General features: G+C 50.9%; 1 protein-coding gene across 1 annotated transcript in view; it reads left to right on the top strand.

The window, feature by feature from the left end:
* The window catches only part of FAM178B (family with sequence similarity 178 member B), a 104,300-nt gene that overhangs the window by 50,768 nt on the left and 38,000 nt on the right, over positions 1-15,532 (top strand). Inside the window, exons 9-11 of the mRNA XM_066264841.1 lie at positions 2,928-3,021; positions 3,337-3,513; positions 3,756-3,853. Coding sequence (XP_066120938.1) covers positions 2,928-3,021; positions 3,337-3,513; positions 3,756-3,853 — 369 coding nt within the window. The remainder of the gene's footprint in view (positions 1-2,927; positions 3,022-3,336; positions 3,514-3,755; positions 3,854-15,532) is intronic.

The raw sequence follows: 15,532 nt of genomic DNA, 5'->3' as shown, positions 1-15,532 counted from the left end.
GTGTGTGCCCTGGGACTTGGCTGTCTTTCCAGCTGCTGTGAGAAATTCACGTTTCCATCATCTGTCCTTAATCGCAATTTTCTTAAAACCCATCACCATCTCAAGGGATAGCTTCAAGATTTCCTTTCAGAAAGACACAGCCCTTCTTCAGTGGACATGTGCAGATGGTCTGATGTCCACCGGCTACGAATAGAGTGGTTCTCTGCCGGGATGAGGCTGAGGAGGGAGAAGTCAGGAGGGTGTTGGGGTGGGAGGAGCGGAAGAGGAAGGACCAGAGTGTGAACACAACACAACGAGCTCCAGCATCCTCAGAGTGCCACCTAGGAAGAGAGGGAAGGCCCTCAGATAGCCATGGCTGGTCCTCCAAGGCCACTTCTGATGGTAAGGCCCAGCTGAAGAGCCCTGGCTGGATACACAGGACTGGCCTCTGAGGACCAGCAAGCCTACTGCCATTGCCCAATGCTGGAAGCCGTCCTCTGAAAGAGTAAATTGGTGCAGAAGCCAAACAGGTCAATAAAGGACAATTTATTGGAAGGGCATCCTCTTGGGACAGTGTAATTCTATCCAGGTAAAATCTATTGAGGTAGATTCCTCAATTCCCTTTCCATTAGCTTAGCATTGATTCCTCAGCTGCCGTGGAGCTCTGTGTTGCAGACCTTGTGGGAAGCACCCTGCTGACCCCTTGATATGAGGCCTCTGACCCCAGGGACCCTTCAGAGCAGCCCTGGGCTGTGGTGGTGGCAGTGCCCACACTCTCCATATCCTTCTGCTGCTGAGAGTGTCAGAGCACTGTACAGATAGTAACTATTATTTTTTTCAACCCTTGGGAAAAACAAATATGGAAACTGAGTGATACACCTATCTTAAGATGATTCAGTGCATGTGAACAGTGTCATTGTGACCCAGACTCTAGAGACGCCGCTCAAGGGACTGTGAGACCTGGCCTAGCTAGCCAAGAACAGGGACTAGGGACATCACAGATGAAGTTGCTTTGCTCATGGAGTCACATCAGCTCGCTCTTAACCTGCCAAATGCAGGAGGAGAATGGGGTTGTTAGGCCGGCATTCCTGTGCTCCATGGCCTCATGCCGTGAGCAGTGAGCAGCAGTGGACGCCTAAGGATCAGCTGATGCTGCATTCCATTGTGGCTCCTCAGAGACCAGGAGTGGAGGACCCGCCATACCGCTATACCGCCTGCTGTTCCCCAGGAGAGGCAGCACAGGGAAACACTGGGGCGCACTCCAGGACGCTGTCCTCCTCTCCACTTGGGCATGCTGGCATCCCCTCCCAAGGATGAGGGGCTCTGCCCCAGCCACATTTTCCCTCCCCAGCTGGGAGAAGATGGCACCAGCTCCCATATTCTGCACTTTGCCTCCCTCAGGCAGCACCAACCTGTCTGAAAGACTGCTGCTCCCCAACAGAGGCATGGGCCAGCTCTGTGATGCCTCCTCCTTTGGGAAATCTGAAAGCATCCCTCCATGCCTGCCTACCTGTGTGTCCTCACAGGCTGCCATAGCTGTAGCTCCCTCGTACTGGCACAGCCCGTGTGTACACAGCACAGATGCCAGCCTCACCTATTCCCTGGACTTCCCTAGCATTTACCTAATAAATGCTAAGATCTGGAAGAACAGCTGAACCCAGTCCTAACGCCTTGCCCCTAACTCTGGTTTGTTGGCACCAACTTCCTCAGGCCTAGACACAACTCTCTCTTTCCCCTCTGAGAAGCAGCACTAGCACTACATGGAGAAGAGCAGAGACCTTTCACTGGAGTGTGCGGGAATGGCAGTGTCATTATCATCATCAATATCTTCATTTATTGAGAGCTGCTGCTAGCAGGACTGAGTTCATAAACAAGAGTGGGAAAGTTGAGACATAAGGGGGCTTTGTTGTAAACTCAGCTCGCTTACTTGAAATCAACAGTAGATGTTTGGCCACAAAGAGAATCATTTAGTGAGGGTGTCCTGCTTGTCCGCTATTCAGTGAGCATGTGCCTGGGAAATTTGTGTAGAGGGTGGTGTGACCCTGCGAACATCATGCCACCTTGAGTGTGACTAGCCTTTAATGAGGCTGTGTGTGTGTGAGTGACCCTGACCTCTACCTTCATCTGGGTTCAACCAGATTTGCTCCCTCACTCAGGGAACAGGCTCCATGCTGGGCTTATTAATAGATAGCGTGTTAGTGTGACACCTTTGGAAGGTTTTCAAGGATCATTTTTGTTCTGATTTTCACCTGACTATGGGCTTTGGAAGCCACAGCAGAATATACATTTTGGAGCATGGAGTCAGCACACCTGGATGGACAGAGAAAGCTCTTGTGAGGAAGACTCTTTGAGGGCAACAGAGTATGAGTTTCTGGTTTCCTAGCCCTGTAAACTACAGCTGGAGGCCTGGCCAGAATGGTAGCCGTCAGGCTGGCCCTGTGGCCAGGAGTGATCAGCAGACATGGTGGGATGTCACCTCCAAGGTTAAGTGTATCCCAGGCAGCTTCTGTCCCAGGCAGTCTCTTCTCTTGAGTCTCTCAAGAGAAGCAGGCTGCCATGTTGAGGAGCCTTGTGGACAGGTAGGAGCTAAGGCCTCTGACTATGTGACTGAGCTTGGTAGCAGCTCCCCCTGCTCAGTCAAGCCTGAGATGACAGCAACCCTGTTCCCCAATGTCTTGGGGACAACCTCCTGAGAGATCCTGAGCCAGAACCACTGATCCGAGTTGCTCCTGGATTCCAGACTCTCAGAAACCATGTGAGATAATAAATATTGCTTTTAAACCTCTGCATTTGGGGGTAATTTGTTACACGGCACACTTGGGGTCCAGGCTGTGAGTGGCTCATCCCTGGGCTTTTGTCCTTGAGCAAGTGCGAGTCCCCTCTTCGCTGAAGTTCTCTCTTCATGTGTATTTCTTCTGTTTATTCCCTTTGTTTCTGTCTTGCCTTAGATTGCTTAAAAGTGAGGCTAGCCGGAGCTGGGGTAAACCACAGGACACCCCCGAGGAGACTGCCTTGGACATCAGCCTGAACTACATCTATCAGGTGAGTTGGACGGCGGTCTGCTTGCAGTCCAGACCTTTCACCAGCTTAATTTAGTGGGTCCCATCACCACCGACATGGGCGCAGCACTCTTGCAGGCTCTGTGTGGGCTGCCAGCACGGATGCTGCGGAACACTCACTCTCCCCACACCAGCACCTGCCACCTGAGGGCCCCACAGGAGCCTTCATTCTGGCCTTGCTGCTTGTTTATCTCGGTTCCTCCCCAGCATGACTGAGGGGCCCACAGTGCTAACCCCTCCTGCCTGACCCATCTACCATGAAGGCCACTGCTGCCCTAGTGTTCTCTCTGCTCTCCAGTTCCTGACACTGTGTGCCCTAGCACAGCCAGGAGCCACCACTGATGGAAACCTCTTGGACCTAATTGAGCTGCTGTGCAGAGCTGGCCTAGATGTGGGGCTGCGCCTGCTACCCAAGACTGACCTCCAGCAACTCCTGCTCCTGCTCCTTGAGAACATCCAGGAGTGGCCGGGGAAGGTACGTTGAGCTCTTGGGCCCAGTGCCAGCCCAGCCTCCTCTACAAGGTCCCAAGTTACCCCTAGCATGCCCCAGATGGGGACAGCACTGCTCTGAGGTCATGAGGTCTTTAGAATGCCAGGAAACACCGCCTGTCCCTGGCCTCCATGACTGGCCTCTTCCTCTCCCAAGTGGGCTGATGGAGAGGTCTGGGTGGAAGGTGGCATCTCCCTCAGCCCCTGTGGTGCTGGATGTCCCCACAGCTCCGGCAGTTGTGCTGTGCCCTGAGCTTGGTGTCGGATCACCACCACAACCTGCTGGCGCTGATGCAGTTATTCCTGGATGTGACCTCCCGGAGCAGGTGGGTGCTCCTCCACTCTGCCTCCTCCCTCTGGCACTCATCCCACCCCTGTGACAGGTAAGGTGTAAGGATCCGGAATTGTCCCCATCGGTCGCAACAAACCTCCCACTTTCTAGGATCTCTAAACCCCAGGAGAAATAACTAAAAATACAACTCACTAATGATTTCATTGCAAATGAAAAAAAGCCTAATTTTCTTGCATGGTTTTTAATTTATTTTATTTTATTTATTCATTTTTAGAGAGGAGAGAGAGACAGAGAGGGAGAGAGAGGAGAAAGAGACAGAGAGAGAGAAGGGGGTAGGAGCTGGAAGCATCAACTCCCACATGTGCCTTGACCAGGCAAGCCCAGGGTTTCGAACCGGCGACCTCAGCATTTCCAGGTCGACGCTTTATCCACTGCGCCACCACAGGTCAGGCACTCTTGCACGGTTTTATTAGCACAATTGTCTTGCACAATTAGGTCCTGAATATGCTGTCCCCACCCTCCCTTTGTTGCCCTTCCTCCCACCCCAGTCTTTGATGGCAGGTTCCTTCTTGTCATTCAGACCTTAGCTGCCTTGTATCCTGCTTCACTCGTCCCTCCCACCCACCTTCCATTCTCTTAGTTTATTCTATTTCGTCTTTGGCACAGTGTTGATCTCTGCCCAAAATGAACTTACTGTTTGTTTTCTTGTTTGTGGCTGCCTCTCCTCCATGTTACACCCAGAAGAGCAAGTCCTTTTTCAGGGTCACTACCACCTCACCTGCATTTGGAACAGTGCCTGGCACACAGTTGAACGAGGGAAACACACTCAGCCCATAGGGAGATAAGACCCATCCGCTGGACCTGGCCTCCGTCTCTCCTCTCTCTCCCTTCTTCCACTTTAGGCTACAGTGTCGGGATTTATCTCCTGTCCCTGAGCAGACCACTCCCTAATTCTTCACCTCTCCAGGCTGGTCCGTTTTCAGCTACTCCTACTGAGAATGACAGCCCTCCCCCCCTTCCAAGCACCTCCAGGAGGACCCCCAGCCTTCACAGGCACTTCCACAGCTCCTTCCCCAGGGTGTCTTATAGGGGCAGCTTGGAGTTTTATTCACCTTCATCTCTGCAGGGCTCAGTGGGTGTGATCATCTGGAGTCCAACTCCAGTCCTGAGACAGGGGCTCAGTCTCTGTCCTATGAATCTGTTTAAAGGAGAGGAGGCCTTTCTATAGACCTGAAAAGGAAGTTTTTGCTCTATATTTGAAAAAACTGGGCTGTACATACATATATATATACATATGTATGCATATACATGTATACATGCACATGTACACACAAAATGAACCTCATTCTTTTCTATAGACCTGAAAAGGAAGTTTTTGCTCTATATTTGAAAAAACTGGGCTATACATACATATATATACATATGTATGCATATACATGTATACATGCACATGTACACACAAAATGAACCCCATTCTTTTCCATAGCTGTATAGTGTTTCCTAGTGTGTGTGCAGTTAGGCCCCTATACATTCCATGTATACAAACTTTGCACACTTATGCAAATATTTCTGTAGGATAAATTCCTTGAGGTGAAATTGCAGTCTTACAGGACTCACATTTAAAATTTGGCCTCCTGCCTGACCAGGCAGTGGCACAATGATTATCGAGCATTGGCCTAGGATTCAGAGGACCCAGGTTCGAAATCCTGAGGTTGCCAGCTTGAGTACAGGTTCACCAGCTTGAGTGCGGGTTCACCAGCTTGAGTATGGGATCATAGACATGACCCCGTGGTCACTGGCTAGAGCCCAAAGGTCGCTAGCTTGAAGCCCAAAGTCGCTGGCTTGAGCCCAAGTTCACTGGCTTGAGCAAGGGTCACTGGCTGAGCTGGAGCCCCCCAGTCAAGGTACATATGAGAAAGTAATCACTGAGCAACTAAAGAGCTGCAACTACAGCTCTTGAGAGATTAATGCTTCTCATCTCTCTCCCTTCCTGTCTGTCCCTCTCTCTCTCTTTCTCTCCCTCCCTCTCTCTCACTAAAAATTTAAAAAATGTGGCCTCCAGGCCCTGGCCAGTTTGCTCAGTGGATAAAGCGTCAGCCCAGCATTCAGACGTACCGGGTTCAATCCCCGGTCAGGGCACACCTGATGAGAAGCAACCATCTGCTTCTGGTCTGTTTTCAGCTACTCCTACTGGAATGACAACCCTCCCCCCTTCCAAGCACCTCCAGGAGGACCCCCAGCCTTCACAGGCACAACCATCTGCTTCTCTTCCCCTCCCTCTCCCCACCTCTCTCTCTTACCTTCTCACAATGAGTGGCTTGGTTGGTCTGCCTGTCAGCCTCAGGAGCATAGCTCGGTTGATTTGAGCATTGGCCCCAGAAGGGGGTTGCCGGGGGGATCCCAGTCGGGATGCATGCGGGAGTCTATCTATCTTCCCTCCTGTCACTTAAAAAACATTTGGCATCAAAAAAATAGCTGTGCCAGTTTTTTTTTTAACATTTATGTTTTGTTGTTTTTGTTTTTACAGAGGCAGGGAGAGCAAGAAATATCAACTCCTAGTTCACTTTAGTTGATAGCTTGTCATATGTGCCTTGACCAGGCAAGCCCAGGATTTTGAACCAGCATCCTTCGTATTCTGGGTTGACGCTTTATCCCCTACCTGACTCAGTACTAATATAATTCTGTTTCTATCGGCCATGAATCCCATATGGACTCTGTTTTTTGTACGTGTGAGGCAGGGATCTCATGTGTATTTTTTACCCCCAAAGAGCCAGCGAACCCAGCACCAGTTTTTTATTTTGCCTTCATCATATCCTAAACTTAGGGCGTCATTCATCTGTTAGTGGCATGAAGCTTTGATTCATATAATCAGTGTCTTTTGCAGCATCTCTTTGTAGCTCTGGGCCCTTGGTTAGTGCCCCTTATATGCCAGGAGTGAATAAAACGAACAGCTTCACCCTGCTTTCAGGCAGACACATCCACAAAGTGACACCTCCTGCCGAGAGCTTTGCCAACTGAACGGGTACTATTTATTCGTTTACAATTTTATTGTATTTGTTTCTCTAAATACATAAAACATTTAAATAGTACGGAGTACAAAAGGAACTAAGGAGTGTGTGTTGAAAATGTGCCCCTGTACCTGTCCCACCTTGTCCACCACCACTTGTGCACGCGAGCTCCCCACCCTTCTTTCAACCCATCACCACCTGGGATGGTGAGCTCCCCTCCCTTCTTTCAGCCCATCACCACCTGGGATGGTGTGCTCCCTACTCTTCTTTCAGCCCATCACCACCTGGGATGGTGAGCTCCCTACTCTTCTTTCAGCCCATCACCACCTGGGATGGTGAGCTCCCCTCCCTTCTTTCAGCCCATCACCACCTGGGATGGTGAGCTCCCCTCCCTTCTTTCAGCCCATCACCACCTGGGATGGTGAGCTCCCCTCCCTTCTTTCAGCCCATCACCACCTGTGATGGTGTGCTCCCTACTCTTCTTTCAGCCCATCACCACCTGGGATGGTGAGCTCCCTACTCTTCTTTCAGCCCATCACCACCTGGGATGGTGAGCTCCCCTCCCTTCTTTCAGCCCATCACCACCTGGGATGGTGAGCTCCCTACTCTTCTTTCAGCCCATCACCACCTGGGATGGTGAGCTCCCCTCCCTTCTTTCAACCCATCACCACCTGGGATGGTGAGCTCCCTACTCTTCTTTCAGCCCATCACCACCTGGGATGGTGAGCTCCCTACTCTTCTTTCAGCCCATCACCACCTGGGATGGTGAGCTCCCCACTCTTCTTTCAGCCCATCACCACCTGGGATGGTGAGCTCCCCACTCTTCTTTCAGCCCATCACCACCTGGGATGGTGAGCTCCCCACCCTTCTTTCAGCTCATCACCACCTGGGATGGTGAGCTCCCTACTCTTCTTTCAGCCCATCACCACCTGGGATGGTGAGCTCCCCACCCTTCTTTCAGCCCATCACCACCTGGGATGGTGTGCTCCCTACTCTTCTTTCAGCCCATCACCACCTGGGATGGTGAGCTCCCTACTCTTCTTTCAGCCCATCACCACCTGGGATGGTGAGCTCCCCACTCTTCTTTCAGCCCATCACCACCTGGGATGGTGAGCTCCCTACTCTTCTTTCAGCCCATCACCACCTGGGATGGTGAGCTCCCCACTCTTCTTTCAGCCCATCACCACCTGGGATGGTGAGCTCCCCTCCCTTCTTTCAGCCCATCACCACCTGGGATGGTGAGCTCCCCACCCTTCTTTCAGCCCATCACCACCTGGGATGGTGTGCTCCCCACCCTTCTTTCAGCCCATCACCACCTGGGATGGTGAGCTCCCCACTCTTCTTTCAGCCCATCACCACCTGGGATGGTGAGCTCCCCACTCTTCTTTCAGCCCATCACCACCTGGGATGGTGAGCTCCCCACCCTTCTTTCAGCTCATCACCACCTGGGATGGTGAGCTCCCTACTCTTCTTTCAGCCCATCACCACCTGGGATGGTGAGCTCCCCACCCTTCTTTCAGCCCATCACCACCTGGGATGGTGTGCTCCCTACTCTTCTTTCAGCCCATCACCACCTGGGATGGTGAGCTCCCCACCCTTCTTTCAGCCCATCACCACCTGGGATGGTGTGCTCCCTACTCTTCTTTCAGCCCATCACCACCTGGGATGGTGAGCTCCCTACTCTTCTTTCAGCCCATCACCACCTGGGATGGTGAGCTCCCCACTCTTCTTTCAGCCCATCACCACCTGGGATGGTGAGCTCCCCTCCCTTCTTTCAGCCCATCACCACCTGGGATGGTGAGCTCCCCACCCTTCTTTCAGCCCATCACCACCTGGGATGGTGTGCTCCCCACCCTTCTTTCAGCCCATCACCACCTGGGATGGTGTGCTCCCCACCCTTCTTTCAGCCCATCACCACCTGTGATGGTGTGCTCCCCACCCTTCTTTCAGCCCATCACCACCTGTGATGGTAAGCTCCCCTCCCTTCTTTCAGCCCATCACCACCTGTGATGGTAAGCTCCCCTCCCTTCTTTCAGCCCATCACCACCTGGGATGGTGAGCTCCCCTTCCTTCTTTCAGCCCATCACCACCTGGGATGGTGAGCTCCCCTTCCTTCTTTCAGCCCACCACCACCTGGGATGGTGAGCTCCCCACTCTTCTTTTCATTCCAAGGTATGTTTTGGCCATCATTCCAGATTGGATTAGAAAGAGCTTCTCATTCCTTTTATTGCTGCATTATACCCACTGTGGCTTTTAGCGGCCCCCTCCCCCATGGTGGCAGTGTTGGAGGAGATGGCTGGTGATCTCGTTCTGCCCTCGCTGGTGGCTGCCCCACTGGCCTCAGTGCCCAGACCAACCCCAGGAAGGAAAGCATGTTGTTGCTCAATGAGCTGCCACATTCTTAGTCTACCAACTGGCTAAGCACCAAGTCACCAGCATTGACGTGATGCAGGCCTCCCCCACCCACTTTGTTCATCAAGACGTCAAAGGATGTGCCATAGATTGAAGGCAAAGTTTAACTTAACCCTGAAAAATCAAAGTAAATACTAGAGAAACCACCCACCCGAAGGGGAGGTTCTTAGAGGAAAGTCTGTCTGGGCAGCACAGCCCTTTGGGGTAGTTTCTGATGTCCATCTTCTGTCCAGGCCCAGCATGTGTTCCCAACAGACCTCTGCAGCTGCTCCCAAGAGCCCTGTGGGAAGAAGACAAGCTGAGGGCTGCTTTTGCTCCCCTAAAATCTGAGGGACTTTCTCAGGTTCCTATATCACCACCCTGAATGTTCATTCAGTGTCCCCCGTGTGCTGCTTCACAGGGGCCCACAGAAGGAGGGCCTGGTCACATGGAGGAGCAGACCAAGGCTTCCTAAGACATCACAAAGCTGACCCTGACAATGACAGAGAGCTGTTTGCCCAGTGTTGGCAAAATGTGCAGAAACAGGCCCTCTCCTCCTTTGTGCATGGAGTGCACATCCCTGCTGTCACTCTGGAGAGCAAGTTGGCCAAATCAAGCAAATGACTTTAAAATATGCAAAACCTTCAACAGACAGTTTAACCTGGGGAAACAGCAACAATGTACTGACAAGAGTATTTAGCATAGTGATGTTCATAAGAGTGAAAAAATTGGAAATGGCCTCAGTGCCCCACGAATTAAACTGTGCTCATACCCCAGAATATTTTAGAGTACTTAAAAATGATGTCATGGAAGAAAGATAAAGTTAACAAAATAATGCTAAATGAAAAAAGACTCTGAATCCACATGTAAAGTGCGATCCCAGTTTTGTTTGGGAAGGGGAAGTAGTCTTTGGGGTTTAAGATTAATATAAGTGATTTCTGGCCCTAGCCAGTTGGCTCAGTGGATAGAGCATTGGCCCAGCATATGGATATCTTGGGTTTGATTCCCACTCAGGGCACACAAAAGAAACAGCCGTTTGCTTCTCTCTCCTCCCTCTCTGCCTTCTTTCCTTCTTCTCCTCCCACAGCCAGTGGCTTGATTGGTTCGAGCATCAGCCCCAGGCACTAAGGACAGCTCAGTTAGTTCAAGCGTCAGCCTTGTGCACTAAAAATAGCTGGGTTGATTTGAGCATTGGCCCCAGATGGGGGTGGGGTTACTGGGTTGATCCTGGTTGAGACGCATGTGGGAGTGTGTCTCACTATCTACCCTCCTCTCAATTAAAAAAAAAAAAAAGCCTGACCAGGCGGTGGCGCAGTAGATAGAGCGTCGGACTGGATGTGGAGCCCAAGGTTGGGCTCCTTTCTTAGGAGTAACCAGTGATGGGGAGGCTACAAAACCCTCACTCCAAGATGTCTCTGAAGGACCTCACCGGCCCCAGAGCTCCTTGTGGGTCAGCTTTGCTGGGAATACGTCGCAGCTTGGCTTTCTCTTTGGCCCAAACCTGCTTTCTTCACTCCCCTACAGGTGATAACCCCTGGACTTGCCTGGTCAAGGCATATATGGGAGTTGATTCTTCCTGTTCCTCCCCTTTTCTCTCTCTCTCTTCTCTAAAATGAATAAATAAAGTCTTTTAAAAAATTAAAAAACAAAGCCTGACCTGTGGTGGTGCAGTGGATAAAGCATTGACCTGGAAATGCTGAGGTCGCCGGTTCGAAACCCTGGGCTTGCCTGGTCAAGGCACATATGGGAGTTGATGCTTCCTGCTCCTCCCCACCTTCTCTCTCTGTCTCTCCTCTCTTTCTCCCTCTCTGTCTCTCTCTCCTCTCTAAAATTAAAAAAGAAAAAAAATTAAAGAAAAAAAATTAAAAAACAAAAGAAAACAGGGAGTGCTGTTTGGGCTGACAGTGAAATGTTAACAGTGATGGAGAGGAAAACACTACAAAATTCTTCTTCTGCTTCTGTCTTCTTTGTCCGGGAGCATAACATTTCATCTGGATGCAAATATTGACCGAAACAACTTGAAGCCTAAGACAATGGAGAAGACTGTGTGACAGCATCTGGCTATGTGAAATGAGTTTAAGTCCCCTCCAGTGTAGGGACATCCCACATCGGTCCTGAGAGGCAGTCCCGAGGGAGGGAGAGCTTCCAAGAGCTGGGGATGGGGTGTAGAAGGTGCTCTCCTCCGTCAGCCTAACTCCCTGGGGAATGGCTTGTGAGTTAGGCATCCATAACTGCTGTCTAGGATGCCTAAGAACAGTTGTACCAGCCAACCTTCATTTATTTTCTGACAGCCAGCAAGAAAGTACTTGAAAGACTGTCTAGGTTTCTCTAGGACATTGGATAGAGACCTCATTGCATCTTGCGATGTTAACGAAATGTGGGCTGAATGATGTAAAACTAGATGGGCTCATCACCAAAAGGTACTGCTGGCCATCGGAGTCTGCCTGGGGGCTGGCCTTGTGGCCACCAGAGTTCTGTCATCACCAAGAGTTTGACCAGGCCGACCCAGCCTCTCAGATGAGGCCGTTAGTGGAACAATGATCAGATACATGCATGACATTAATACAACTGACAGCAAATTGAAGATCCCAGGAGATCTCAACAGACCATAATGATGGACTGGGCAGAAAAGAGAGACCCAGCTGCACAATTCAGAACAAGATGTAGGGAAAGGGATTTGACAACAATAGATATGGAAAAGACTTTGGGCTCAGTGTGTTAACTGCACAGCATGGTGGGACCTCTGTGGAGATGAACACCAGCATCAGCTCAGAGGGCCTCGCCTGACCTGAGTGCTTACAACCCCCAGGATCCCTCAGAGGACCCAACCTAGAATAGCAGAAGATGGAGAACTGTGGCTGGTGCTCCAGGAGTGGTGGCCAGGGAAAGTGTTGCAACCTCCCTCATGTCTGCAGAGGCCCCTTAAATGGACAAACAGGCAGATGTTAGCGGAGGTCACCTTTAACAGGTTTTCTGGGTCTAATACCAAAAACAAAGAAAGGAAGGAGGGAGGGAGAGACTGATTGTCTATATGAACTCTATTTACGGCATAGTAGTAGCTTTTTATTTAGTGACAATATGCATGTAAGAAAGGACACAGCAGAGGCAGACAAAGCACTTTGCAAAAGGGACTGTCTGTGATTCATGGGAGAGACTGTTGCTTGCTCCCCAGAAGCCCCCTCAGGCTTCTCCCAGGTGTTCCCTCTGCAAAGAAAAAGAAAAAAGAGAAAACCTTTCCCCGACTCTTATCGCACAGACTGGTTCTGTGTGACTTTGAACATGACAGAAATGGGACCACACGGGGTTCTCTCTGTGTCTACTGCCTTGGTGAAGCATCAGCACTTTGTGTGTGGATTTCATCCATGTTGAAGACAGTGGGTCCTTCAAGGCACTGTATGGCATGAAAGGGTCTGTGGCTGTCTGTACCCTGCCAACTCTTCCTGTCCCAACTGTGTATGCCCACGGTGAAGAGTGCCTCAACCTGTGTGTGGATGACCGGCAGACCACGGAGGAGGTGGCCTTCATCTCTTAGCCAGGCCCTGGTTTTTTCTGCCTGGGCAGCATGTGCTCAAGTGCAGAATAAAAGACTCCAAGTGAAGGACTGAGGGCAGGTGGCCTGAGCAGCAGCAGTGACCATGAGTGGCCTCCTGGACTGCCTGGAGAGGCAAGCTGAGCAGAAGCCCTGAGGCAGGGTGTTGTGTGCAGAACAGGCCACTGTTGTTGCTTCCTGAGCTGCCCTAGAGACACGCCTTTGGCCAGATGCCTGATGGCCTTTTAGGGTAGCTCAGCCTTGGCAGGGCCTGGTTCCCTTCCTGAGGAGGGAAGACCAGGGACACAACAGGGGGCTGCACTGACAGCCTGCTTTTCCTCACAGCCTCTGCAGGGTGCCGGCTACTGTGCCCCTTTGCAGAAGCCAAAGGCAGGCCTGGAGACTGGGAAGCAGAGTGCCTGCATTCCACTTCCTGGCTCTGCTGGGAGTCAGGAAAAATCATTTCCAAATTCCCCAGCACTTCGGGCTCTTCGGAGTGCTAATCCAGTGTCCTGGTCTTACCAAGGCCTGTGGGAGTGGTGGGGGCAGGGCTGAGGCCAAGGCCTGGCCTCTGGCCTGCTCTGAGCAATAGGGCTGGAGTTTTGCCTTATATGACAGTGGATGGGATGGCTCCAGTGTCTTTTGCATCCTCCTTTGTCCACCCAGCTTGAGCCAGGTTTGAGTTCCTGGGAGGCTTTGCCTCTTAGGTCGGGCAGCTTCCAGGGAGGAGAAGCCCAGAGCAACCTCATCCAGTCCTGGCCCTTTGCCTGCCCCATGCACAGCCTGGGTGGTGTCTGGGGTGGATCTTTGCTTCTCCTCTGTAGAGGGAGTTCTGTCTAAAATTAAAAAGTGGCCCTGTCCCTCTCCCTGTGGGAATTGAAAGTGCAGAGGACTGTGTTTAAAAGGGAGAGCCATTAGGATAAAAGACAGCAGGCAGGCGGGACAGCAAGGGGGAGTATCACCCTCAGTTGTGGGTTTCTTTTTATCCATTCACCCCTTTAGTGCTTTCTCTGGTGCTTTTCTTCATTTCTGGACATCAGCCCTGGCCTGACCCACCCACCCGTTTTTTCTGGAACCAAGGGCTGTGCTTCACCAGCCCACCAGCGCCCCCACCCCCAGGCCAGCCCCTCCCTGCCTGCCCACTGTGCTAAAGGAGCTCCTGGCAGTTCTGGCTTGGATTACTGACCCAGATGCAGGACTTCTGACTCTGGCTGCAAGTTCGCTCAGAGCAGCAGCTCAGAGGGGCCATTTACCTCCCACTGTGTTCCCTGCCCAGCTGCTGCTGGTGCTCCCCAGAACAGCTGGAAAGCAGGTCCTGGCTGACTGTGAGGGAGAAGCCATGCAGGGTGTGTAATGGGGCCAAGACCCAGGGAGAAACTGGAGGGGGTGGTTCTGAGGAGGCATCTGGTTATCCTCACAGGGTTTTAGTCTGGGAGACCTCAGGATAAGGGGCTCCTGTTTTCTGTCCCATGGTGCCATCCAGATGGAGCTACCTCTCCTCAGGAGTCAGAAGGTGGCATGGGAACACTGAGGCCTTCTGCAGAAAAAGGCCAAAGCCAACCAGAGACAGGTATGGGAAGACCCCATGCTGGTTAATGTTAAGTCTTCTAGGTCAAGAATGGATGGGGATAGCCTGACCAGGCAGTGGCGCAGTAGATAGAGCGTTGGACTGGGATGCGGAGGACCCAGGTTCGAGACCCTGAGGTCACCAGCTTGAGTGCGGGCTCATCTGGTTTGAGCAAAGCTCACCAGCTTGGACTCAAGGTTGCTGGCTTGAGCAAGGGGTTATTCGGTCTGCTGAAGGCCCATAGTCAAGGCATATATGAGAAATCAATCAATGAACAACTAAGGTGTCGCAACAAAACACTGATGATTGATGCTTCTCATCTCTCTCCATTTCTGTCTGTCCCTATCTATCCCTCTCTCTGACTCTCTCTCTGTAAAAAAAAAAAAAAAAAAAAGAATGGATGGAGATAGCCAGACCCTCCCAGGGTTGCCAGATAAAATGCAAATGTGGCATGGTAGAAACTCATGCTGTGAAAATTATTCTTTGTTTATCTATAAGGAATTCAAATTTAACTGGACATCCTTTACTTTTATTGGCCAAATCTGGCAATCCTGTATCAACTCCAGCTGAATTCTGTCTTTAAGTAATAATTTTGTTGAACTGTAACATAAGACAGAACAGAACACAGACCATAAGACATATGGCTCAATGGATTTCCACAAGTTGGACACGTGGAAATAGCACCTAGATCAAGAAATGAAACGTGAGCAGAAACTGCCCCCCTCTATGTGTCATGGGTATCCCTGCTTCTAATAGCCGGCTTTTGTTCTTTTATATATGTTTCTTTTATTGACTTTAGAGAGAGGGAGAGAGAGAGCAGGAGAGAGACAAGAACATCTATTCCTGTATGTGCTGTGATCAGGGATCGAGTTGGCAATCCCTGTGCTTCAGAACAATGCTCTAACCAACCGAGCTGTCTGGCCAGGGTGATTTTTGTTCTTTATATAAGTGAAATCATGCACATATATTCTTCCGTATCTGCCATCTTTCACACGACACCATGAAGGTCATCCATGCTGTTAGATGTGCTTGTAGGTCATTTATAGTCATTGCTGAGTGTGAATGAACCATAGAGGTCTGTGTATCCATTCCACCGGTCCTGTGCTTCTGCCTTTCTTGTTTTTGTACATAAGTACCTAAGAGGACTGCTGGGTCATGAGGTGGGCATGTGAATAGCTTTTGTAGATATTCCAAACAGGTTTACTGAGTAGAGGCATC

This window comes from Saccopteryx bilineata, chromosome 3, assembly GCF_036850765.1.
Source record: "Saccopteryx bilineata isolate mSacBil1 chromosome 3, mSacBil1_pri_phased_curated, whole genome shotgun sequence".
NCBI lineage: Eukaryota > Metazoa > Chordata > Mammalia > Chiroptera > Emballonuridae > Saccopteryx > Saccopteryx bilineata.
This window is presented reverse-complemented; position numbering and strand designations above follow the sequence as displayed.